The 27165-nt window shown below is 47.3% G+C and overlaps 1 protein-coding gene across 4 annotated transcripts; it reads left to right on the top strand.

Moving 5' to 3' along the window:
- Positions 1-289: 289 nt before the first annotated feature.
- Positions 290-25793, top strand: DUSP10 (dual specificity phosphatase 10). Of its 4 annotated transcripts, none has more exons than XM_084202464.1 (4): positions 290-432; positions 2001-2846; positions 20140-20517; positions 23545-25793. In XM_084202464.1, exons 2-4 carry the CDS (start codon positions 2045-2047, stop codon positions 23808-23810), a joined length of 1446 nt encoding a protein of 481 aa, XP_084058590.1. In that variant the 5' UTR covers positions 290-432; positions 2001-2044; the 3' UTR covers positions 23811-25793. The 4 variants fall into 4 exon arrangements, with proteins under 4 accessions (XP_084058590.1, XP_084058593.1, XP_084058591.1 ...); XM_084202467.1 differs by lacking the exon at positions 290-432 and adding an exon at positions 1039-1105; XM_084202465.1 differs by lacking the exon at positions 290-432 and adding an exon at positions 1110-1218.
- Positions 25794-27165: the final 1372 nt, after the last annotated feature.

The raw sequence follows: 27165 nt of genomic DNA, 5'->3' as shown, positions 1-27165 counted from the left end.
CTGCCCCGTTCCCGCGGGTCCCGGCCGAGCGCGGGGCTCTCCCGGGCGCTCCCCGTCCTGCGGGGGGCGCTGTCGCGGGGCCGCGCGCGCGGACCGCCCCCGCCCGTCCGCGGGGAGCAGCGGCTGCCCCGGGGCGCGGGGCCGGTGCTGCGCCCTCTCCATTGGCTGTCGATGACGTCACATCCCCGCCTCCGGGCCGGCCCCCGGGCTTCGATTGGTCGGCGCCGCCGCCCGTCGGCGCGGGCCCCGCCCCCGCCGCGCCGTACATTTACGCGGTAGCAAAAGAGAAAGTAACGAGGATGGTGCGGCTGGTGCGCGGCGCGCGGGGCGGGCGGCGCGCGGGGCAGCGGGCGCGACACGCACCGGCACCAGCGGCTCCTCCCGCGGCGGCCGCCGCCACCTCCGCGCACCGGGCCGGAGCGCGACGCGCCGGTGAGTGCGGGGCAGCCCAGCCCGAGCCTCGCGGGGCGCGGCGCGGAGCTGGGGCCGCGGCTGCGGGAGCCCGCGCCAGGGCTGCCGCGGTGGGGAGCGCCGGCCCGGCCCGCCGCGCGACTGGCGGTAGCCCCGGCTCCCTGCGATCGGGGGCAAAACTTTAGCTTCCCGCTTCTCGTGGGCTCTTTCGTCGTCTCCCCTCGCTGGGATAACTGGGTTGTCTCCCTCGTTTATTTAAAAATTTTAACTGCGTCAGGCGAATGCGCTCGAGGCGCCCTTATCCTAGTTCTTATCCTAAAATAGGGCGAGGGGAGGGTTGGGAGAAGAACGGGCTGGGAAAGCCTCGAGGGAGCCGCCGCCCATCCCGCTCTGCCCAGCCGTGGCACCTCCGCCGTGCCCGGGCGGGCGGGTCGCGGCGCCTTTCCGCGCTCCGGAGGTGCCCGCGGGTCCGCTAGGTAGAGCGGCGGCTGCTGGGGGTGGCAGTGCTCCCCGGCCATCCCCTATTCCGGATGGACATCTCCGAGCCGGCCCGGTGCAGAGCCGGCCGGGGCCGCAAACGGGAGCTGCGAGGGGGAGCTCGCCGCGCTCCGGGGGCTGGCTGGAGTTGGTGAAGTTGCTGCTGGGATGGGTTTTTCAGAGAGAGCTGCGGCTGCTCCCAAAGTTGCTGGTGAAGGTGACGCACTGTCAGGGCTGGCTTTGGGTATTTTGCTCCTGTCGTCTTCGTTGTCTGCCGAGTAGAAACGGGGGGATTCAAATCCTGCGTGCTGCGTCTTAGCAAATGGGAAGGTAAAGGTGGGGTAGGCAGTGACCTTGGCTGGGGCAGGGGGGACCACTCTTAGAATAAGCTGTGAAACGTGGTGGAGAGCGGGAATTTACCTCAAGGACTGCTGGAGAACAGCAGACTTCGCGAGCCTGGAGCTAGCGGTTTAACTGGGATTGGACTCACCTCTAACAGGGGGAGGGAAGTGCAAGGTGCACGCTTGTTAGGATCGCCAGAAGCTAATTTTTTTGTTTTCTATTGGGTACTTTTTGTTTAGCCTTATGTGTTCAAGTTTGTAACTGTCTCAGAAAATTTATTCACAGGCTAATTTTATTCTAGCATGCTGGAAAAGTTGCATATCACCCCTGACACATTCAGCTATACAGCTCTTACGTGTTACTCTCTGTAGGGGACTCAGCCCAGTAGTTGCTTCCTTTTCAGTGACCAACGGGATAAGGGAACATGCCTCTGTCATTATCAGTGGTGAGTCTTGCAGCCTGGGGTTTTGAAATAGCTCAGTACCGTCTGCATGTAGCTAAATGCCTTCTCCTGGGTGTCAGTGCACAGTCCAGGCTGCTCGTGTGGATTCTGCGTGCCTTGGGTGCACATGCAGATAGCTGAAGTATTCTCTGCAGCACCAAAAAGGCTTTTTAGCAGCTACTGTGAGCTGGTAACTGTCAGAAGGGGTTGTTAGGTCAGCGATAATGGGTGCCGGCAAAATAAGTTCCTGGATCTGTCGGTTTATGTGATTTCATGATCTGTTTTCATCACCTTTTTTCTTCTTTCCCTTCTGCTCTTTCTTTTTCAGGGTGATCTTGAGTTCTTCTTAAATTGCTAGTGCTCAGCCTCCTCATGCCTCCATCTCCTTTAGACGACAGGGTAGTAGTGGCACTTTCGAGGCCAGTGAGACCTCAGGATCTCAACCTGTGTTTAGACTCCAGCTTCCTTGAACCTGCTTCCTCTGCTGGTGAGAGCCACTCCAGTTTGCTCGGTGCAGCTGTCGTGTCCCTGAAGACTGCTAATCTCACGTATATGCCCTCATCCAACGGCTCTGCACGCTCCCTGAGTTGTGGATGCAGCAGTGCCAGTTGCTGCACTGTGGCAACGTACGACAAGGACACTCAGGCCCAAACTCAAGCGAGCACCAGCAGCATCCACGCCGGAGCCTCCCCCGCCTGCCCTGCCAACCAAATGGTCAACAGCAATGAGAACGCCGGCAGCCTGAGCCCGCTGGGCGGAGTGGGGAGCCCTGTCTCGGGCGGCACCAAGCAACTTGCCAGCATCAAAATCATCTACCCCAATGATCTGGCCAAGAAGATGACCAAATGCAGCAAGAGCCACCAACAGAACCAAGGGCCTGTCATCATTGACTGCAGGCCCTTCATGGAGTATAATAAGAGCCACATTCAAGGGGCTGTCCACATTAACTGTTCTGACAAGATCAGCCGGAGAAGGCTCCAGCAGGGCAAGATCACAGTCTTGGACTTGATCTCCTGCCGGGAAGGCAAGGACTCCTTCAAGAGAATCTTTTCCAAAGAAATTGTAGTTTATGATGAGAATACCAATGAGCCAAGCAGGGTGATGCCTTCCCAGCCACTCCACATAGTGCTGGAGTCACTCAAGCGAGAAGGCAAGGAGCCGTTAGTCCTAAAAGGTAATCCTTCTCGTTGCCCAGACACAGTGTGTTGGTTTGCTTTGCAGTGTGTACTCTCTGCTGTCAGCCTTGCTGATGGTTGCACCTTGAAAGCATCTGTTTATCTCTGGGAAGGCCTGTGTGCCTCAAGTCGCCAGTGGCAAAGCAAATGCCTTCCATGGACAAAGCATGGAGCTGGTACCAGAGAGATGCTTGCTTTTCTCTGGATGTTGTCCTTGATTAGCAGGAGGGGTGAGAAGTGCAAGGAGGAGGAAATGTGCTTCCTGGTGTCTGTCTGTGCAAACAAAGAGTTTCCCCCAGTGCTTATTCTGAGTATTTATAGCCCAAGGAGCAGAGGTCCAGGAGGGGATACGTCTCTTTTAGCTTGTCAGACTGACCTTTACTTAGCAGCCTTATTTTAGTCCATGTAAAACTGCACTCATAGGTGCTGGAGCTGGACAGTGGGAGAGTAGAAGGAGGGGGGAGGAAAGATGAGGGAGGTCACTTGTTCTGAGGCATTGTGTCATGGACCAGTCACAACCTGAGCAATCAAGCCTAGTTTTGGTGATATGGGGTCAGAATAATGGACAGGGGGACATTATTTGTTTAAAAGGTGATCTGAAAAGTGGGGTGTTTCTGTGTATGAGTGCTTATGTATGTACATGGCCTTCCTGTAAAGGCTCCTGTTTTAATATGGAGTTTGGTTTATCCCTTAATGCTCTGGTGGAGATGAGCCCCACCAATTAAGGCATCATCCAAGGACACTTCCCTTTCTTCACTTTGTTCTTGAGATCCTATTTATAACAATGCTGTCCTCTAGATTAAATTTCCTTTCCCCTGGGTGCTTATGCCATTCGGAGGCATGGTTGGCAGAGACTGGCTGTGGCAGTGGGAAACTATGGAAGGATTTGCTGTTTAGCTCATACTGTATGTATTTAATTTGCTTAATTTTCCTGTGCAGCTTGCTACTTCCAACCTGCACAGTGTGGCAGGAGAATGGAGCGGGCTGGTACTTTTTCCCTTTTCCTCAGCTGAGTTTCATGGCTTTGTAGGACCTAGGGATCCTGTGAGGTACTCCTCTGTGTGTGTATCTTGTGGAAGCTTGAAATTGCTGAACTGTCCCCTTGCTCCTGGCAAGAGCTGGGCTTGTTTTGATACTTGCTACAGGATCCCAGTATGCTTTTATTGAGTCTCTGGGGTCATGACGATGCCCTTCATCTGTAGAAGAAGGAGATGAGGCGCTTGGCAGAACGAGGCTGTCGCTGGAGTTGTGCCTTTCTGGTGGTAGTCCTTCTGTTGTACAGCCTTTGCAGCTGGGTTTGTGGTTGTAGTCCGCAAGCCTTCCTGTCTTTAGAAAAGTGGAGTGCTGAAGGTGTTGTCTGTACTGTAGCTTTTCTGAACCTTGCATGGTACTTCTTCAGTACCTGGAATGAGATCATGGCTGAGATGAAGCTGCAGAGCAGTAACTGGGCAGCGCTGAGCTGTTGGGCCCCGTGGGCAGATTGTGGCTGCCCCTTCTCCATCTCTGTGTGCCGCTCTGGGTTTAACCAGGTGCTGTGGCAGTCCTTGGGCAGTTTTTGGTTTTCAGACACTGAGAAATGTTACCTCAAAGCCCTGCCTAGCAGAAATCTCTTCCCCAAACTGGCCTGTGAACAGATCTGGAAGTGTGCCAGAAGACAGAAAGCCCAAATCCTTTGCTTTTTGAATATAGTGATGAGCTGGGCTGGAGCAGACCTCACCTCGGGGAGCCTGTAGTGAGGAGCTCCCCCCATCACCGTAACTCCCCTCCCATTCTTCGAATGGGGCTCCAGCTGGGGTCAGGTGGAGTTGAGCATGGATAAAGCTGCATTTAGGAAGGTTATGGCTACTTTCCGAGCTGGGGGCGTGACGCTGGAAGCACTCGTTATTTAGTGTCACTTGACAAGTAGCGTTTTTTCCGTCGTGCTTCAGCCGCCCAGGAGCTGGCGCATCCCCGTCCCTGTGTTCAGGTGCTAAAGCGAAACTGGGGGTGGCCGGGGAACCCTTTTTGCCTGGGTCTGTTACTTTGAGTGATTTCTCTCGCTTAGCGCTGCCCAGCCCTAATTTATGGCCGGCCCATCTGATCCCCCGTGTTGTGTTTGCAAACACCGGGCTGTTGCTAGCCGGGCTGTCCAAGTCCCGTCCCCCCGGAGCCGTGCCACCTTCTCCATGTTTGGTGCTGCCTGTCAGCCCCGCTGCCGCTCTCGGGGCACGCTGGCACGTCCCGGGAGAGGGGCTTGGGTCCCTGCCCTGCCTGACAGCACCCGGCCCCGCAGGCGAGCCGCTTCGAGGTGCCCCAGGCTTTTCAAGCAGCACAGAAACCCTCTGCTGCTTTCCAAGGCCGGGCCGTGATAAATGTATGTATGGTGTGCCTTATTAGGCATGAGTTAAAAAGAGGTGGTCTGGTTTATTTTTAATGTAGCAGACCAGTGTATAAACTAGCGCTGTGACAAGGCAGGGTTTCGTGTACGCTGTGGCATGGAAGATTTTAAGACTATCCGTGCCTCTCCTTGCTACTTCCTTTAACTATTTTTGGGTCATAAATGTAACATATGCATAATTTCGATTTAAGCTCTTAAGAAAGATTGCTTATTTCTTTTGCCACGAGGCACAGCAACACTTGAGCAGGCATAAATCGTCTATTTTTCCAAAAAATAAACCCATAAGAATCCTGTGTTTTGCAGTCCTGCTACATGGACTGTAGCAGCCTGATTTGTCCTGGCTAAAGCTGCTGCTCAGCCTGTTTATAAACAAAAAAGGAAGAAGTCATATTTCCCCCAACACCACATGACCATGGTATTCCATGGTTGTTGAAAACTAAAGGCCTCACTTTTTGAGGATGCTTTTTTTTTTCTTTTTTTTTTTTTTTCTTAGCATTAGAATGGAGAGGGGGCCGGTGATATGAGCCCAGTGTCCCTTTCTGCTCGAGGCCAATGTCAAAGCTGAATTTGAGGAGGGGAAGAGCATGGTGCTGTGACCCCAGGCTGGGTCAGCAGCCCTGGCCCTCCATGGTGGGGCTGTACCCCTTTCCCTCCTGCAAACCCAACAGTGAGGCATCTCTGCCTTTCCTGAGCACCTCAGCTCATAGCAAAAGTTTCCTTGAGTCTTGGGGGCTTGTGTGCTTGAGTTTGCTACTGGGACCTCAAAATGGAAAGGGGAAATTCATTTGCATTCAGATGAAAAGTACTCATTTTCCATCACTGAAACATTTAGGCTTGGAGTTTAGCTTTTTTTTTTTTTTTCCCCACAAGCTAAATTCAATCTACAAAGGAAAATAAAATGAAAAATTGAAGCATCTATCCCAGCACATCTTGGCAGCTTTTAACACAAGAGGATTTGCCTTTGTCTTCCTGACCAGGGCCCAGTGGCATTGTCTCCATCCTGCCATTCGTCCTCTTCCCTCAAGACCCAGCAGCAGGAGACTTGTGATCCTGTTTAAGTCTTGTGTTTTAGTTTGTAGAGGCTTCTGTGTTTGACTTCAAGGAATTTAAAAGCGGAGGTGAAAAATATGATTTGGCTTTTCTTTTTTTTCAATTCCCACTATATGCTGTAAACTCATGGCTGGACTTCTGCAAAGGAGATGGGGAGGAACCAGCTGGTTCCTCCATAAAACCTGGTTCTTTCTTTGTTCTTGTTCACGGTCTGAGGAGCTTATTTATGCTCTCCTTATAGTGGGGAATGTAAGACCTGCCAAGAAACCACTTCATGCTTTCTGCCATGGTCTAAGAATAGTTTCAGATCTCTTACCACACCAGAGTCACATATCAGCAAAGTTGAAACAACTACGGAGGGACTGAGATCCTTACAGAAGGAGAAATTACTTGTTTTATGTTCTCTTACATTCATGTAAATGCTGTGATCAGCTGCCTTTGAAATACCTGACCTGGTCATAACTTGTACAAATACCTTAATTATTACTTTTGTCAATTATAGAATTTAACAGTGTCAGTGTTGCTTTAAACCCTAATTGGATTACACTGCACAAGTGTATTTGAAAGTAAAACTTGATGTAATGGTCAACAAATCCAGCTGACCAACAAAACATGTGCCTGGCACTTATTTCCACCAGAGATCTCCACTGAATAAGTATTAGGTCATGGTTGTAATAGGGAAATGTGTAGTTTTAAAAACGCTGGACATTTCACATGAGTCACTTAACATTTAAAAATAAAATGTGTTCCCTCTGTGCTGCAGAGGGGAGCTGGCCCTATCAGTCACTGGGGAAAAGCTTCTGCTAGCTCTGTCAGGGGGGAGATTTCATCTTCAGTGTTCAGGCTCTGATTGCTGATGCTTAAAGTATCATTCTACTGGAATAAATAATATTCTTGGCCATCACACTAGAAAATTGTTTGTATGTGTCATTACCTTTTGCATATAGACAAATTGGGATGATGGTCTGGCTCGTGACCAGGGTCTTTGACATATTTTGAGAGTATACTTCTGCAGAGGAGAGGTACCTCTACACTTTGCCTATTCAACAGTAATGGTAAATGTGGCATTTTCTCTGAGATTATGGCATTTGAGACTTTGCTGTGCTGGCGTGCATGGTGCCTATCACATTTTAACTGTCCTTGGGAAGAGAGCAATGACAGTGTCTTGGAAAGGGAGGAACAGAAAGGAGATTTTCCCTCCCCTCCCCCCCCACCCCGGCCCTGTATTTGGCTCCCCAGTTTCTTATACCCTTGGAACTAAGAACTAAGTGTTAAGAAGCAAAATGTTACATTAAGCAAACCTCTCTGATGCCTGTAAAGAAAAATCTGGTTCCAGTTCTGTGTGAACTGGGGTAACACTCCCTATGATGTTCCTGATAGGTAGATGTTGGATTATAATTAGCTGAATGCCTCATGTGCTGCCCTTACCCTTGCCCTGCCAGAGAATTTCCTCTACTGAAATCTCTCTAGGTTGGTGTGCTTGTCTATCTTCTGGCTTTTTGTTCTCGAGGTGAACACAACCTTTTGAGAGGCTCGGGCTGGAAGGGTAGCTGTGTTTGAGGTTTGAATGGTGTCTGGATCTTAACTAATACAGATGGGCTATTTTTAAAAAAAGTTTTTTAGACCTGTTCATGTGTGATTTGCTTCCAAAGGAGCAGCCGAAGTTTTCACTACACTTATGAGCACAGAAGTTTTTAGTGAGATTGCCTTGGCTTTTTGGTGCGTTTTAAGTGGGGGCACATCCCTTGTCTTTAGGCTATGACTCTTTACTCTGTGAAAAGCCCCATTATTGTTAGGGGTTGTTATTTATGCAAACAACTCAAAAGTGAAGAAATGCCATAAATATAATCAGCATGCATACGTCTCAGTGTTTCCCTGCTCTGCAATTTCACCAGCCAGCCAGGAGGCAAGCACCTCTCAAATATTCAGCATCAGGTTGCAGGGGCTATAGAAGTCATGCTGTTTAAATAAATAGATTATGGTAATCTGAAGATAACCTAATGCATTGTCCCTCTGTGTGTGAGATAAGATTTTGTGTGGTGCTTTGGCCTTGTTGGGAAGTCCCTGGTGGGCCTGGGAGAGTGCTGGCTACAGAAATCACAAGGCCGACCCGAATTACTGTGAGCAGCTGTTTTTCTGAAGCTTTGAGTCTAAGTTCTCACCTGAATCAGTCTGAAGCAGTTTTTTAAACACCTCTGTACTGTAAAAGTTAATTTGTTGTTATCATAAAGGTGTTTGGTAAGCTGGGGCTTAGAGAAGAGCAGTATATATATATATATATATATATATATATATATATATATATATATATATCCTGGATGTCACCTTTCCCTGCCCCATAGAAAAGTAAAGGCTGCAAAGAGTCCAGTTGAGAGGAGGTGGGATCAAGGTGCTGTCTTAAACATTGCATTTGCCTCAGCTTCCTCTGGCAGGCCTTTTTCCTGCCCTTGATCCCTTGAGTGTTGAGGGTTGTGGGAAAGCTGAAATGTGCATTACTGCTCTTGGGTTCAGCCACCAGCCCTGGCAGTGCCAGTCAGGACACTCTTGTGCCAAGGCAGAACGGGGACTGCTGTGGGCAGGAGGCACGAGGCATTCAGGGGACGTGTTTTTGCAGCTGGAAAGTCCAGGGGTGCTCATGGTCTCTGCACAGTGTGTTGATGAATGCTCTGTGGTTCAGTAGTGAAGCTTGGGGGTTTTGTTGTTTCATTTTGTTTAAAAACCTTGTGACTTTTTAGTACAGGAAACTCTTTGCTTCAATTAGTATCTATGTTGAAGGCAGCCTCACATCTGGGAGCATTTTGAAGGTTGTTTTTGGTGTGTCCTCTGCTGCTTAGAAAGATGCTGATTCCCCATGGGCCTGTGTCCTACCAGGAGGTGGTCTCTGACCTAGTTCTGGAGCAGCATTTTGGGGGCTAGAAGAAAAGGGGGAGAGATGGAGAAGCAAGTCCATCCACCATGTGGTACAAAAAGGGAGGAACTGGACTAGAGGGATAAATCTGGGCCTAGATAGCAGGGCAGTCTCCTGGCCAGGGGAGCTCTGAAAAAGTGCACACGACAAACTTGCCATGTGGCATAGAGAAGTTATTTTCATCTGATTTGTTGGGGGTTTTTTTTGTTTTGTTGTGGGTTTCTTGGTTGGTTGTTGTTTGTTTTTTTTTTTTTAATGCCCTTTGCATCCTTAGTTACACAGAGCTTATCTCTCTTGCTGCCATTGGCGTTAAGTGTGTTTGACCCTGGCTACATCCAGTCACAGTGGTGCCCTGGGACAACACAGCTGCCTGCTGCTGAAAGTGGGAGATGGATTTAGGAGCGCCCTCTTCCCTTGATAGCGCATTTTTGCACATCATTTTGCAAATTTTAGGCCCTGATTTGCCTCCAGGTACTTTTTTTATAAAATTGAGGTTCATCTTCATGTGTTTATCTGCTTGGGTGAGGGAGTTGCCTCCTTTTCAAAGGAATGCTCTGCTCCCAGTAAAAAGAGCTAGATCAGGAAGGGGCACACGCTTCTGATCTCCTGGCACTTGGTTTCAGTGAGCCTGTGCCACGAGAGTGTGTGCAGAGAGACCTAAACTGGCCAGTCTGCAGGGAGCAACTGGGGGGACCCTGTAGGTCTAGGTGCCACCTAGTCCCTCTGGCTTGAAGGGATGAGCTTCTGATTGCTGCTGCCTGGAGCAATGCCCCCCTTTGTCTAGCTCCTGCAGTGGGAACTTCTGCACTGGGCTGTCCCCCCTGGAGGGTCTGGGCATGGTGAGGTCAGGAGGGAGCTGTAAATGTGTCATTACCTGCTGCTGGAGGACAGGAATGCTCCTACTGGGTGGGAGGGCTTGGGAGCCACTAATCCTGCCAGGGTTAAGTGCTGCTTTGTGTGCATGCAACACCCTGCTTCTGAGATCAGGGCTTTGAAGGAGTAAATTGGAAAATATAAATTAAGAGAATAATAATAGAGATGTGAACACATTGGCTCCAACTCTTTTACTATGCCCTAGCTTTAAAAAGTCTACAGCATGCCTGGATAAATTCCCACTTGATTCACTGCAACAGAGAAGAGCTGCTTCTAATTAAAGGTAATAAAAAGAAGAACAAATGTTACTCTTTGTCCACACATGAATTATCATATATAAATATTTTTTTTTTACAATGGCTTAAAGAAAATAGAAGATAACTTTCTAGCTTCTAGCTTCTATCACATCAGTCAAATTGGCTGTCTCCAGTTCATTATGCCAAAGTGTGGTATTAAGCCTTATGTAAGCAGTTGAACACTAGTGCTTTAAAGCAAAAGCTGTTGTTGGAGCAGTTGACCTGCACTATGTTGATGCTGGGCTCTTAATTCTTCTTGTTTTCTGTTAAGGTAATGAGATTCTGTCTGTCCAGTTGATGAGAGCTAAGAATAAGACTTTTGTTGCTGCTTAAAATTTGCTGGCATATTTTAGGTACAGAACCACTTTGATTGTTTAAAATGAAATTATTCTTAAATTCATAGGTGTTAGTCCAGGGAGGCAGAGCATCATCTCTCTTGAGGGACAGCACAATTCTCATGTTTCCTAGGAAATATTAGTGGAGACAAGGAGCTGTTTTATTTGCTCACAAGGGTTAATTTTCATCTAGCTGGAAATAGTCCTTGTTTTATTGCTGTTTAGCTCTGGACTCTGTAAATATGTCTTTTTCTCTTCCCCCTCTCCCTGCTTCCTTCTTGCCTTGAGTCTGAAGAATATGGATGCAATCTGGGTCAACTTTCTCTGTACCTGTGGGGTTTTTGGGGGCTAGCCTTGGTTCCTTGACCATTTTGACTGGGATGTATGTGCCAGCAGAGCTGGCCCTGAAGCTTTTGTCAAAGTGGGGGCTAGCATACACCATGCTAGTTCCAGTAGTGTGTTGCTTTTAATTTGGAGTCCGTGGCACTGAGATATGTCAAGACACCATCCTTTGCTTTGTTTGTTTTTCCTTCATGTGCTTTGGAATACCTTGTTAGAAAATGTCAAATCAGAGCCAGATATTGTTATTTCTAGATAAAAAGGTCGAAACCTTTCAGTCTAAAAAGAGTTTAAATTCATCAGGAATGGATGGTACTCCCAAATGAAGGTGTGGTATATCAGCACCCTGTTTTCCTTTCATATTAATGTGCATGGTGCCGGTGTTTCTGATGCAGAGGAGCAGTGGCTTGGACTGGAAAAGATCCTGTGTTGTCCTCAGGAGAAGCAAAGCAGCCTGCTCTGTCTTTAGAAAGAAACTGTCCTGGAGAGGTTGCCCTTAAAAGGGGAAAGAGAATAAATGGGTGGCTGAAGCATGAAAATGTCAGTGTTCTCTAAAACACGCAGATTAAACAGAAAGGTCCACTCCTACGCATGCAGGATTACGCATGTCTGACACAGGGCTGGGACCCTTCTCCCTCCTCAGACATGCTGAGCCACAGCTGCCTGCATCCTGCCCCTGTCCCGGCTCTTTCCAGGCCATTTGCTTGAGAGGTGCATGTGGTGATGGCCAGGGCAGGAACTGGTAAAAAGCAAGTGAAACTTGCTGTTTTGGGCAAATCTGCTCAGCTCTACCTCTGTCTGGGAAAACAGACCTATAGCTCTTTGTCAATAGCAAACCATTTGTGGTATTGTATTGCATTGAAATAGTTTCTGTTCTCTCCCCTCTCACTTCTCCTGCCTCTTTTATACATAGCTTTAACATTTCTTGATGACCTTTTTGTTAATATGATTTCCAGTGGGAGCATTTCACAGTAGAAGTATGTAGTCCTTCAGGGTTTATGCTGACATTTCCAGTGATTATTTAATTGGACTTCATGTTAGCCTGCATCCCCATGGGAACACATACTTTTGCCATGAGAAGTTGTAATGTGACTAATTTTGAATTTCTGCTATAAATGCTTGCCCTCCAGGGAGGGTACGTCCAGTCCTCCTTGGTGGCTGCAGAATTGTCGCCATAGTGTGTTTGGGATGTGAGGTTTCTTGCCTTATTCCTGTTTACATTCTTGTATAGTTTAGTCCTTGTACCAAAATTCAGAGCCGGTCTTCTCCTCTTTCACCTTCCTGACCGCTCCCCAGGGATAACACAGTGCTTTTGAAGAATGCTAGCTTATTTTCCCATGAATACTTGAGTTTTTATTTTGAAATAAGCAGACTCAGCAGTCCCATAGGGTAGGGCAGATTTTCAGTTACAAGCTGGAACCACTGTCTTGAATACAGAGAGGTGGTCCCAAAGTATTCAGGTGGCTTCTAGACAGGCTGATGAGCCCGAATGTTAGTAGCATCTCTTGGAAAAGCTGACAGGTAAAGGGGAGATATGGATGGCATATGTGGGTTTGTTTGGGTGTTCAGGTTCTGAGAAAAACCCCTAAATTTAAGACAAAAAAAAGTATAAAGAAACTGAATCCAAGATTTTAAACTGAAATCCAAGAAATGTTTCCTAATGACAGGAAGGAAGAAAGATTTTTTTTTTTTTTCTAAATGGAATAGATTTAGATGATCTAGTAGTCATGACAAGAGGAAAAGTGAAGAGGTGAAAGCTGATGGTGGAAAAAAGTAAGTCATGTGTTGGGTGTGGGAGGCTCCTGGGGGTGATGGTGTGGTTGAAAATGGGTGGTGGTGGGATGGGAGGAGATGAGAATGGATCTGGACAGAGCCAGCAGCTCTGGCACAGTCTGGCAGGGGAAGGGGCTTTGGATGACTTCTCACCTGCCTCCGCAGGATGTGACCCTGGGAGAACCAGCTTTGCTGTGCCTGGTGTCAGAGGAAAAAATTAAAAGTGGATGAGGCCAAGGACCTCAAAAGCGAGTGGGAGAGGATGTGCTGTGGTGAGGGGTGTGAACCATAGTGAAAAAAAATTAGAAATAACATGCAAACATGTGTGCATGTCCCTCGATGCTGAGGGGAAACCTTTCCTCTTCACCCAGCATCTCACTCTTGACTTCTAAAGGGACCTCAAAGCCCTTGTGTCAAGGATGTCCTTGTGACTCCTCTAGGCCAGAATTTGTGTACAACGTGACCTCTCAGGATAGTTCCCACATGGAAAAAAACTGACCTTGCAAGTTCTTTGGAATGCAAAGTTTTGCCTTTTTTTTGAAGTGCTGTTGGCAGCTCAGTTCGAGGGAGAGACTAGATTAGATTGAGTGTATCGAGGTGGAAGCTGTTCTTTGTGTGTGCTGTTTACTTTTACTTTTTTTATGTTTGCTCAAAGCTTAATCTTTTGCAGCACAGCTGTTGCTGAATGCTGTGTGGTTGACAGGGAAAGCCCCATGGCAGGGTTTCCTTGGAACATCCCACAGGCAGGTGAGGAGTTCACTAATGTCACCTGGCTGAGTGTGGTCCAATAGGTCCCCACCCCTGTGGATATAAGGGAGTTGCCCTTCCTGCTGTGTGGGCAAATAGAGTATTTCCAGCCATGTCAAGGTTGCTGCAGTGGTTTCCCTCGCTGCAAGGTTGCAGTGAGGACAAGCCTTGAGCACTGCTCAGCTGTAGCTGTGGTGAGGAGATGGCCATCCCTTTGCAGAGTAGGAACACTCCTACATGATCTGCTTGGATTGGCCCTGTTGCTCTAGGAGAAGTTTGGGAAGCAGAGCCCTGCTTGGGCAAGGAAAGTGTGTGTCTTGTGTTGTTCTGAGATCTGAGCATCCCTTCTTTCAGTTCCTCAGGATGAACGGAGCATAATCCCCAGGATACACCCGGAACCATCTTTGTTATGGCTAAAATCACTCCAGCAACATCTGTGAGCAAGTGTGATGGCTGCATCTTCTACTGCAAGGTGGCCTTAGGTCCCGTGCCCGATGGGTGCAGCCCCAGTGCCTCCATGCTCTCCCTGACAGTTTCCCTGGTGCTCAGCAGACCTACACCTGCAGCCATAGCTGTGCTGGTGGTATGAAGAGATGGTCTAGGTCGTTGTCCATATCCTAGGAGCAGATTGGGCCTATAATGGCAGAATTCTGCTTCAACCTGTATAGCAGCATCTACCTTGGTAGAAGGCCCATGGTGCAGGAGCAGCCCGCATGATGGCATTGCAGTGGGGGTGGCTCAGTACCAGTGTGCCACCCTGCAGCAGGACCTCTAGGTGCTGGTGGGCAGCATGGTGGGGATGGCCTTGAGACCTGGGTCCTCCTGCCCAGGAGGCTGAGGAAGGAGGAGAGCCCTGGGTGGGCAAAGTGTCTGGACAATACCTATCTTCTGTTTTTACATGCTGGAGTCACGTGTGCTTAACCTTGAGGCATCCTGTGCTTTGAATCAACTTAACACAAAGTCATCTGTTCATTAATAACACAGGAGCAGTTTAATTGTTGTCTTAGTGGAAAAATACATGAGACTGTCATCAGCTGTTGCTTCTGGCAGTGCTTTTCTGCAGTAATGTAAATAAATGAGGTCACAGGTTTAAAGGAACAGGCTGTATTGCACAAATTCAAAGCATTGTCTTAAACAGATACACACCAATTGTCTGAGAGTCTCTGTTCTGTACCCCGAATGCTCCCTGTGACATTTCAGCCATAAACTCACTCAAACACAGCCACAGGGTTTGCTGTGGTGGTACTGACAGGGCACATGCTGAGTGGGTGTTTTAAAGCCTGGCTTCACTGCTGAGTGACTAAAGCTTGTGGTGACCAGAACTGTGGTATCACCAGTTTCTCTGCTGTACACCCCACAAGAGCCCAGCAACACGAGAGGAGGGGAATTTACAGACTGAACATCTCTTTTGGTGATACTTCCCAGGGATTTCTGTTGTTCTTGTGCTTATTGCTTATGTGCGCGTTGCTTTTCTTTTTTTTTCCCCTATTTTTTTCTGAGATGGCTTTGTGGTATTGTAATCAAGGATGAGCAGATCCAGAAATCCGCCTGGACAGCTTAGAAAGGCATATAAAAGGTCTGGTTGTCTCCTAAGACCACGTGCTTAGTCTAAATGTGTCTCCCACATCTGCAGTCTGTCATGTATAAAAGTATGTTCCTGTTTGCAGTGGGAGTGGGAACACCCAGTACCTGCCACGCTCAGAACAAAGTATATCCACACCGATGAGGTAATGCAAAGGTGTTTGTTTGTGGTGAGGGTATTTGACTGTAGCTGTGCCTCTGTAAGCTCTCCCACTGGAGAGGAAACAAGGTCATTTAGTCCCTTAACTATGGGGCAAGAGCCTGTTTCCAGATAGGAAACATATTGCAAATGTGCCAAAGCATATTGTGAACCCAAATCCTTGTTTGCATATAGTCATGCACCCAGAGAGCAGCAGCGGTGGCTGAAGGAGAAACAGAGGAGGCCAGGTGTTACTGTACTCCTTGTACTTAAATTCTCAATATTCTTGAACAACAAACAGCAAAAACCCTAAACTAAAAAGCTGCAATGGTACAAATAAACAAAAAAATCCCCTCAAACTAACAAATCCCCACCAGTCATTCCACTTTTATAAATTTGTGCAGGTAAGGTTTGTTTCTCTGGATTTCTTTGAAGATGATGCTATTTCAAGGCCATAGTCTCTCATAAAAAGCTGGCTGCCTTATTCTTGCTGTACCTTTTGAGCTTGTTTTACATCGTATTTGCCCTCTTCTGATGGCAAATGACAGACACTGTGTTAAGCATGACTTTAATGCCAGACCCATGATTTTTGCCTTTTTTAATTTGTTCAGAGCTGCTTCAGCTGCTGTTCAGCTGCTCACCTGGTCTTGCAGTGCTGGTGTGAGCTCTGGGCTCCTGGGTGGCTTTGGAGCTAGAAAATCTTTGTGCTGCTGCTGCTTGGGTGCTGCCTGGTGGGGGAGTTTGAGGCGCATTAAGTGAGATGTTTATGGGCAGATGGCTGCAGAGAATTTGAACAAATGAGTGGAAATAGCTGGAGCACGTACGGTGCTGACTTAAAGCTTCCCTAAAAGTTTTGAGGTCTCAGACACTCCAAAGTCTGTTGTCACTTACTAACTGTTCTGGCAGGCCAGGATGTTGGAAAATGTCATGCAGTTACAACTGCAAGAGTGGTTCTGCAACCTGGGTCTTGCATCAGTGGTGAGCAAAGAGCCCTTGGCGTTCTGTTGTATTCTGCTAAATACCACGCAAGGCTAAATAACCAGCTAAGGGTTCTGCTTTACCGATTGGTTTTCTCATGGAAGAAATACCTTGGGTTCCCCAGAGTGCTGAGTGTCCATATATGTCCATCTCTGGGTAGGTCGAGCCCTCTAAACACCTCTCCAGCAGCTGTTCTGGAATGGAGCAAAGGCACTTGGGATGTTGTCCATGCCCATGCACAGGCTGCATCCCACTGGCTGGGCATACTTCCCCATGCTTTAGTCATTGCAAGCTCTGTGGAGTGTTTAGAGCCAGGAGAGATGGGCTGCAGGCAGGACAGCCTGTTGAAATGGACATCCATCAGTGGCTCATCTGCCTGCTGGCATTTCGGTTTGCCACTGAAGTTACACTCCTGAGTCCACGCTCCATGGCTGTGGCTCCCGTAGCACTGCCATGTGTTCCTGTTGTGGTTTGAGAAGCTCAAACCATGACAGTTCCCATGGGCTTTCTTGGTGGATATATTATGTTGCCTCCCTACTTAGGTTGTCTCTATATGATGAAGGCTTTTTCCATATTGCAAACAGCATCTGAAAAGCTGCTTTTAAAATGCAGCTTTTGTGCTAGTAAAAGGCTTCTGCTAAGTTGTGCTTCTTGGCCACAGGTGCTGTTACTGCCCTCTGTAATGCTTCCTTCATTCCCCAGGTTTGGAAAGGCTTGGGAAGGGTCAACCACAAAACAAGCTTTTACAACCCCAGGTGGCATCTCTGCATCCATGCCTTGAACTTCCTTGTGATCTGGAGTTGTGGTCAGTAGCAGTGGTGTCTTGCACCTTACTGAGTTTAATGATTCAAGTCCTAGACCAGGCTTGCAAGAGATTTTTGTTGGCCTCTGGTGTGGGTACAGCCTCTTCTCTCCCACCTTTTCTACCCTTTCTAAATGAAGACTTGAAATGAACTGAAATAGCAGCTGCTTGCCAAGGGAATACAGATGCATTTGAATACTTTGTATGTTGTATTTACCTTCATGTGGAAAATCCATCCCTCTCTTTCTGACTGATCATTATTAACTTTGCTTGGACCTGTTTTGGGAGGTAGTCTCAAACTTAAGAAAAGCCTGAGCATTTTACATGCTTGAGCGCCACTTAAATTACTCTAGTGCATCATAAATTAGTTTGCGCAAGGATCGTGTGTGTTGAGAATGGAACAGCACTCAGGAGGTGTCTGGGTCCTTTTTTGGGACCTGCATGACTCATATGGCAGCACAGATACAAGCTAAGCTCCTGCTGTTGGATTAGAGTTCAGCTTGCTGCCATGACTTGCTACATCTTTTCCTGGGTACCAGTGTTCTTGTCCAGTCCTCCCTTGCTGGCATGTCTGAGCCAGATCAGGTTAGTAATCCTCTCCCCAGTAACGTGTACTTTCAGCTACATTTGCTCTGAGAGTTGCTTTAAATATTGTTTGAACTGACTTTTTAACTCTCCTCTCACATGAGGAGATGAACAAGGAGAGTGGGGGATGTGAACTGACGTTAGGAATGGTGACACTGGCAAATGTCTATTAAAAATTGTGAATGAAGGTATATGTCTGGCTACTCCACTTGTTGGGGCATCTTCTGCGTGTTGTAGTTGGGGTCCCTTCCCATCCTTTGCCCTGATATTCTGCTGTGTCTTACAAGGCAGCTGGTGAAGCAAGATGGGGTCCCCCACACCATCAGTGTGTCCCCACCTGAGTGATGAACCAGTGGGGTCCTACCTCCAGCTGGGGCTGCCTGTTCCCAGAAGTCAGCAAGAGAGGTGGAAAATGAGCATTGGCTCGGCTCTGGGGTCACTAAAAAAACTTTTTCACGGGTTTTCTTGGGAATCCCAGCATGCTGTGGTTATTGTTTAAACAGCAATATTCAAGCTGAATGGATTGTTTGCCCATTCAGAAAGATGGGAATGTGGGTTCGGGTTTAGCCTTTAGCCTAGACTGTAGGCTGGGGCTGTATTTGGTTTATTAGATGAGACTTCAAACATCTTCAGCTTGGGGACCATCATCTTGTTTGTTTTCTTGAGTGGACTGAGAAGACTTTTCAGGCGCTGTTGAGGCCAGGTGGTGCAGTTGAGCTCAAATTTTTGTCCTTGCTCTACTTTCTGTCCTGATCACCTGTTATAACAACTTTGAGAATAGAGATCTTTAAGGCAAATCTGTTTGCTTTGTGTCCTGTAAACAGCAGAAATAGCTGAAGACAAGCACATTTTTGAGGCAGGGGAAATATTCTGCATTTTGTAGGTATTTCAAGGATTTCAGGGAAATTACATTACTAATAGTGTGTGAAGGACACGAGTTTGGATGTGGAAAAGGGCACTTTCATTACAGGGGCTCAGATGGTTGTAACTAGTCTGGGTGCCTCGTGCCCTTGAAATACAGCACAGGGCACCAAAATGGGCCTAGGCATGTCTCAGACACTTGAATTGGACATTCGATGCAACCCTCAGTAGGCATTGAAACCCATTGCTGTGTCTGATCCAGAGCCCGAGTGGCAGCATATTTTGCTTCACTTTAACGCCTTCACTGGATCGCTGTGAAAGAGCATGGAAAAGACAAATAGCCTCTCTCTTTTTTTTTTCCTTTCGAGTAACATTATTGGGAGGATGACATTCTGCATTTATTTTGGCTAGTGTGGCTCTTTCAAGTAACTTCGGAGTTGCTCTCCCCTCTCCTGGGTTTTTTTTGGCTTGCAGTTAACGAAGTGCAATTGAGCCTGAGCATTTGGCTCGTGTCAATGCTGAGCATGACTTCGAGTATCCCGGTAGAACAGCACCGTGCGTGAGGTGGGGGGGAACGCATCCCTGCGTTTCCCCTCTTTCCGCCCTTTTCTTTCAGAGGAGCCACCTGTTAGCATTACATCAGCGGCTCCCAGGAACGCCGCCGCCTCCTAGCAAAGGCCTTGCACAAAGTAGTAGTTCTTGTATTGTTTGCGCTCAAAGAGCTGATGTCATGCCAGCTGATGTCATTGTGTGCTTTATGGGATTGCCATGGAGACTGGGCAGGTGGGGAGCCTGCTGCTGATGTCAGTGCAGAGTGAGGTGTAGAAAGAAGGTCCACTCTGCTTGCTCCAGCTCTGTGAAGCCGCCCTCAAAAAAAAAAAAAAAAAAAAAAAAAAAAAAAAAAGTAAGGGGAGGGAAATGATTATTGAAAAAGCCAGCAATAGAGCAGGGAAGGCATGAGCTTCCTTCACTGAAAAACTGACTTCTCCTTCCCCCCTCAGATCCATTTCCCCATCCATTTTAATGTCCTTAAAATAACTCTTGCTTGATATTTTCAGGTGGCCGGGGCAGCTAAAGGAGAGCTGTTTGCCAGATGTTAAGCAAGCACCTCAGTGGCTGCTAGGTTGCAAGGAGTGGTTTTCTTTTGTTTGGGCACACAGATGGGTACATGCTGCTCCCTGGAGCGATGCCGGGGTGAGCTGCTCCCATCCCCCTCAGAGCTTTTGGGTGGGGGCATTCCCTGCAGGCCTGCTAAAGGGCAGGTAAAGCTAAACCTGTCCCAGCTGACTTGCTGCTCTGCTCTAGTGTGCTGATAGCCCCTTGGCCCCTTAGTTTTGGTAAAGTTCTTTTCTTGGAACACCTTCCTTGTTGCATGGGCCGGTAGGTGAGGCAGCCTCAGCAGGCTGGTGTTGCACAGAGGCATGTTTGTCTGTGAGCTCTGTTGTTCCTTGGCACCGTCTGCCACGCAGAGGGAGGACAATGCCTGCTGCTGATTCATGCCACCCTTGCTGTCGACAGCCCAGTGACACTGTTACAGCGGTGGTGGGGACAGTAGAGCCAGCTCCAGCCCCTGTTAGCCCCACTGTGTGCTCTGAAGGAATCTTGGGGTATCTAATAACCAAAGTCTCTGCTTGGTCTCTCTTCCCAGGAGGCCTCAGCGGTTTCAAGCAGAACCATGAAAACCTCTGTGACAACTCACTCCAGCTGCAAGAGTGCCCCGAGGGGGGAGGAGGGGGCGGTGCCTCCGCCGTGCCCCCCGTGCTACCTCAGTCCATCCCCACCACACCAGACATTGAGAACGCTGAGCTCACCCCCATCCTGCCTTTCCTCTTCCTCGGAAACGAGCACGATGCTCAGGACTTGGAGAAGATGCAGCGGATGAACATCGGCTACGTCATCAACGTGACCACTCACCTGCCCCTGTACCATTACGAGAAAGGCATGTTCAACTACAAGCGGCTCCCAGCCACTGACAGCAACAAGCAGAATCTCAGGCAGTATTTTGAAGAGGCTTTTGAGTTCATTGGTAATTACCCTTGTCTGGAAATACTCCTGTTTGTTTTTGTATTGTTATTATTTTTACCCGTCATAACAATTTAGAGAGAACTTTAGGCTTTGCCAACAACTCTGAAGGCTGGTTAAGGCCATATTTCCTTTAGTTTGGGTTGTCAGAAATGCTGAGCGCTTCATATTTCTGTCCTTTCTCATCTCTGGCCCAGTTAAGTAGGCTGAGGTTACAGTTTTTATCCTGTGATAGTAATACCCACCTTCAGGCTTCTAAATTCAGGAAACCCCACAGAATTGAGACTTCTGTCATCCTCTCTTTTTGATTCCTTTGCATTCCTAGTTTCCACAGTGGCTTTCAGCCAGTTTTTCATAGTGACTGTTCTTAATGGTCTCTCAGTCTTTGCTAACTTAATGAGAAAACTGAAAAACTTTCACACTTGGCTTGTTTCCACCATTAGATTTGTAGCTTCAGAGTGTATGTGTGGTTGAGTGGATAGTGATGAAAACTTGCATTAATAAGCCTCTGAACCCTGTAGGCTGTGTGAGAGAGTTCACCACAGACAGACAGCTTGTTGTGTAGATTGCTGAAGAAGTGACCCAGCAGCGTTGTTCTAGACCTCATTACAACCAATACAGCACAGCCCTCAGCCAAGTTTGGGGCCATGCTCAGCTAGGCTAAAGCCAGATGGCCACTTCAGGCAGGGCTGGTCAGAGAGGACTTCAGCATGTGGTACTGAAAGCTTTTGAGGACCTTTCCTTGCCCCTCTAGACGTCTTTGTGGACACTGCTTTTGTGGCATAGTAAAGGTGCTTCCCTAGCACAAGGCAATGTGTCCAATGTGTCCTAAGAGGTTTTCTGAAATTTGCCAGGGCAACCACTGACATAAAATTCTATTTTCTTGTGCTGAGACTGCGCTAATTCCTTTACCAATAATTCAGGTTGATGGAGGAGTACTGGACAAAGGAAGAAGTGTGCTTGTGTGTGCACCACAGTGTAGGTCCTCGAGTGACCCCGTTCTGGGGTGGGTGCAGAGCTGTGTTCCTCCCTGCCCTCCTTTGTGCTGGCCCTGCACTCAGGTGCACTCAGGCTTGGCAAGGACTTGGCCCCAGCTGTGGGACCAGGTGCCAGGGCAGGAGGGCCAGGCTCAGCAGGTTGCTGTGAGCCCATCTGCCCCTGCTGTGTGCCGGGCAGGGCTGGCAGCTCCGAGCAGACGGCTCCTCAGCCTTGCCTGGCTGTGTCTTGGCAGGGGGTTGCCGTGTGCTGATGCCTGTGCTCTGCAGCCACACTGCTTTAGTGAGGTGAATAGAGAAATCACTGCTTATGCTGCAGTTCAGGTGAATTTTACCATAGAACCTTTGGGCTTGTCTTCTACAGTGTGAAGGACCAAAGGATCTCTAACTCAAATTTTCCCTTTCGTTCCTAAGCCAGTCCCTGCAGTACCAGTAGTGCTGTCAGCTCCCCTGACAGTGCTGTAAGCTGCTGGTTACTGTGTTCCTGGGAAGGTGAGCACTTGTTTGGGTGAAGGGCAGAGAAAAGGAAACCTTGCTTTGATCCTCTAGGAAAACAGCTGTATCAAGAAATCCAGTAAAACCTTAAACTTTGAGTTCAATGAGATGAGGAGATGCAATAGGCTAAGCTTAGGTAGAGATTGTGAAGCTCCACTGAGGTGTTTCTGAGGTACAAGAGAGAGATTTCTGCTCCCCTCATCCCCATGAATTGCAGGATTAGAGTTCTCAAAACCACTGAAAGATGGTGTTTGGCTTTGCACTGGAAAGGTTTAAAAACCATTTCAAACCCCATTTTACTTCCTTTTTAATAATTACAGCTTGAGAGTCTGTCTTTGTTTTAATAAACAAATATTTCTCCACTGAGTTTTTTTTTTCCCTCTCAAATTAACTAGCTGGGGAAGGAACTGGTCAAAGCTTTCCCTTCCTCAGCCTAAACTTTAAATTGCATTTGAGAAGATTTGGAAATGTTTAAACAGTGGATTGTTGGCCTATGTTTCTTTAAATATGTCTTCACAAAACCACAACCAACCCCAGGTTTAGCTAAGACTAAAGCTATAGGAAGTGAAATCATCAGAAACTCTCTGGGAATGTGTGTCAAAACGCGTTAGAGAGTTTCAGCTTTCTGAAATACTAACTGGCAAAAATGTCTGGAGGGAAGTTGGCTTCATTTATGCTCTCACAGTACAGGTTGAACATGTGGGGTGGGTTGAACTGTACTCTTGGTGGGGTTGGATTCGTGCCAAAACCTGCAAACTAAATTCATGTTCCTCCTGCGGATTGAAATAAAAGAAGTAGTTTGAAGTGTTACTTCCTGAAAGTTCCGTCTCCTGTTTTAACAGCGAGCTGTGGCAGATGAGGATGGTATGGGAGTGACTGTCCTCTCTCATGTCCTGTTAGCATGTGGTTAGAAGGACTCTGTCCCCCCTAAATGCTGCCCAGGGTGCCTCCCTGTAAGTGATTAATCTTGGTGGAGTGTGTGTGTATCCGTGTATCCAGCTCCTCCTTTTGCAGAGGCACCACAGCAGAGACACCCACTGAGGCTCATTTCAAGAGTACTTTTGTAAAGCTTCAGAGGACAGGGCATTGAAACACATGTATTGTTATGAATTGAATCTGAGAATACCTGGTTTCTAGAAGTGGTCCCCTGCTCTGAAAAACAAGGAGGTTGAGCTGCTGACATAATGCAGTGGTGTTGCAACTGAGGTGGAAATGGAGCCTGAGGTTCCTCATCATGGACCTTGCCTTCCTCACAAAACGCTCCCTGGCAGTGAAGCAGCATCTCTCAATGCATGGTTTCACTAATACAGAGCAGAGAGTGGATGCGAGGATTTTCAGTGTCAGAGTGGACTGGGGGTTTCACATTCAGTATGTCTGAAACCTCAGGGGAAGATGTGCTAGCGGGGAAGGGGAAGAGACACCGCTGTGCTTGTAATCAAATCAAGGGACTTTTCACATTAAGTTACTCTTAATTGCACTGAGCTTGTTCTGATTTACAAATGGGCAGAAATCTTACTTTCTTTTGTCTGTCTCATTTGCAGAGGAAGCTCATCAGTGTGGAAAGGGTCTCCTCATCCACTGCCAGGCTGGTGTCTCCCGATCGGCCACCATCGTTATCGCGTACCTGATGAAGCACACCCGCATGACCATGACGGATGCCTACAAATTTGTCAAAGGAAAACGACCAATCATTTCCCCCAACCTTAACTTTATGGGGCAGCTCCTGGAGTTCGAAGAAGACCTGAACAATGGAGTCACCCCGCGCATCCTCACACCAAAGCTGATTGGTGTCGAGACTGTCGTGTGACGGCCACGTTGCGAGGGGGCGGAACCTGTTCTTCACCTGATTTGGGGCAGTGATGGGTGGGTCCTGGGGTTTTCTTTTTAGCTTTCGAAGGGGAGTTTTGTGGCAAACTTTTTGTGAATAAAAACCTTTTTTTTGTAAGGAAAGGTTTTTAAAAGATCCAAGAACTTTGCAGGATTTGGGATGCTGTTGTGATTTCCTTCTCAGGCACCGGCAGAGCAGGGAGGCTTCAGAGCAAAAAGAGTACTTTTTAAAATAAAAACAACAGGAAGAAGAAATGTTGGGCTTTTTTTCTTTTAATTTTTATTTTTCCCTCCTCTCCAGCTACTTGTAGAGTTTATGGCTAAGTAGTCTGTGCAGGTTCATAGACTGAAGAAACCTAAGTTGAAGATGAAACACAAATAGCCAAAACAAAGCAGAAAAAACCCTCCCTGAAACAGAAGGGCCTTCGTTCTGCAAAGGCTTTGCTAAAGATAACCTAGCAAAATGCTCACCGATGCAAAGGAAATCAGAGCAGCTTAAAAGTCTGCACGGCACTTTTCACACTCCTGACTCAAACTAAAGAAGAAAACAAAGTTTATTTGGTGTGTTTCATGTTCCAGTTCTATTTTTCTATTTTGGGCTGTTAGGTTTTAACAGTAAGGGACTTCGATCATTCTATGCCATATGCCTTCACTGGCTTCTTGTGCAATAATAATTTGGGGTTTGTTTTGAGTGTTCAAACCAATTAAGAGTTGGCTGCCCACTAATAATAAGATAATAATTTTTAAAGTCTAATAGTGCAACAGCAGCCAGCTTGATTCAGAAAGGATAAATGAGAGCAATTATTTCGTTCCTTTATATGATTTTGATCCTGGTTACAGTGCCATAAACCTTGTTACATATGTATATCAGAATGTACAAAAATGTAGAACAAGCAAAGTTTATTTAAAAATATTTTTCGCACAAAATATTGGTGTGTTTCAGTTGTCTATGTAAAAGAAATTTGATTATAAAACAAAAAATCTTTTGGAAAGTGTGTGTCCTTTTATTTCTTTAGCCATTTTCCATGTTCTTTCTGTGGGATGGGTTTTTGTTTTGTTCCCTTTGGTTTGTTTTTTTTGTGGCATTGTACCTCTCTCATTGACAACATTGATCTCTCTATTTTGGCATCTCCCCTTCAGCGTTGCGTTCCTGTCCTCTGCTGGTGGAACGTGCTTTCTTTACTTTCTGCTGTACTCTTCCATCTCTCTGTAACCAGATTTTTCTTTCTGGTTCAACTGAATTAGCACTATTGTAAGGGCTTTTTGGAACAGACCTGTTATTTCTACAGCTCAGTAGCCATTTGGAAAAATAAGAAATAAACAATCTCCACTGATTCCTTTTCACAGTCCTGTAGTTAGCTTATCTTCTATGTTACAAAATTGTCCAGTTTTTAGACATATGTTGGTCACGTGTGCTTTTCCCTGGCTTCTCTATAGCCCCCTTGTTTAGCAGTTCCACAATTCCTGGGAATTGTCCTCCTGGGATTTTCCCCTCCCTCTTGCCCTTCTTCCCTTCGTGCCCCTCCTTTTCCAGCTGTGTCAGTGTTGTATGGTGTGTATTGTAGGGCTGATGTTTCTGCCTGACAGTGTCCCTTGGGCAGCTGACTTTCACTTTCCTTGTTTGTATTCACTTTTTTTTTAACTATATGGTATGACCTGATCTGTTCTGGACTGTTACCACCTCTAAAGTTTATTTGTACAAGCCTAAAATGAGTTAGAAAACATTTTTTGTGTGATTCTCTTGTGCAAACTGATTTGTCCCAGGAAGGCTGATAGCAGTGAAGGCTTTTCCTAGATGAAAACCTACATGGACTGAACCAAGTGTAAAACAGGACCTGTTGGAAAACTTTATGTATAGTCATATTAGACATGTATATTTTTGAGGACATTTTACTTAAAATATTGTTACTATACAGATATTTTCTTGAAACTTATCCCTTTATTAAATTATTTTTCTACTGGAGTTGAATTTTATTTTTTTTCTTTTCTATGATTATTATTGGTCCTTTTGTTGAAAACACCCTTGGCAGTGATAGTTGCCCAGGAAGCAAAACTTCTTGAACTGTGACTGCTCCTGGAGCTAAGGGAGAGAGTGGCTGGGCAGAGAGGGTGCCATTTGCTGGTTGGGAGCCTTTGTGCTTTGGGAAAGAAGGAAGGAAGGAAGTCCCTTAGCAAAGCTGCTCTGTTCCCTCCTCCCCGCTCTCTTTGTGTTTGGGCCCAACCTCTTCCAGGTGTTCTCCAGGTGCCCCTTGTTAGGTAGGAGGGAGGAGGTTAGAAAACCTTTCTTACCAGAGAACCAAAAGCAGAAGCAGCAGGGTTGGGGGCTGGTTGAAAAGTTGGTCCTTGCAGTCTGTTTGTGGCCATAAACACTGTGTTATTCACTAGTGGTATGCAAGCTGCATGCTTGGGACCCAGCCTGAAGGGAAGGAGGACTTGATTCAAAGTTGATCTTCCGTGTTACTGCTTTTCTTGTTTGAACACCTTTACAGGGAGGAAGGTTGTGCTGCACCAACGTGACTCACAGCATCCTCTCCCTGGTTCAGCCTTGGCCCCTGCATGCAGGAGTGCATTAGGATGAAGTTTGCAGCCATGTAAGTACTGGTGTTTAATTCTTATTAGAGCCAATGAGTAGCTCTTGCAGAGGATTCGATGTGTTTGCCTCAGTCAGGCTCAGCAGTTTGGCTGCTGTGGCTCCATGCATGGGTGTGGAGCTGGAGTTTCTGGTGCAGGAACCCTGCCAGCCTGTTCTTGACACTGTGAGGAGCAATGCCTGATTTATTCTCCAGTGTGATGGTCTTGGAAATGATGGGGCAGGGCAGTGTAAGGCTGTGAGTGAGCAGAGTTTGCTGTGGGTTTGCTGATAGTAGAGGTGGGCTGATCAAACCCCTCCTTTGTGCAGACCATTCCTTGGAGGGCACCTCTGGAGGGTTGTGTCCCACTGGAGGCAGTGCTGGGAAATGGCAGCCTGAGAACTGCTTCACCAGGGAACAGGTTGGAGGGTAATGCTGATTTTTTTTCTTTAGGCAGAATTTACTGAAGCTAGTAAATGATCACGTAGCATCTTTATGCTAAGGGCAGGAGAAATTTGGTGAGGGTTTGAGGAGTCCTGCCTGTGTGCACGTCTTGGATCCTTTTCTGCTACCCAGTATGATGCACTGCAAATATGTGCCTGCGTGTCAGTAGAAAGCCCCTGCCTGAGCAATACACGCTCCTACCCAGAGAAAATACAAGATCTGCCTTCCTTTCTGGGAGAGCAGGGCTGAAGAGATGGGGGCCAGAACTGTGATAGGGTTTAAACAGGTGTTGTTGCTGTGAACACCAGAAAGGTATTTATG

This window comes from Fringilla coelebs (assembly GCF_963513975.1).
Source record: "Fringilla coelebs genome assembly, chromosome: 3".
In the NCBI taxonomy this organism is placed as follows: domain Eukaryota; kingdom Metazoa; phylum Chordata; class Aves; order Passeriformes; family Fringillidae; genus Fringilla; species Fringilla coelebs.
This window is presented reverse-complemented; position numbering and strand designations above follow the sequence as displayed.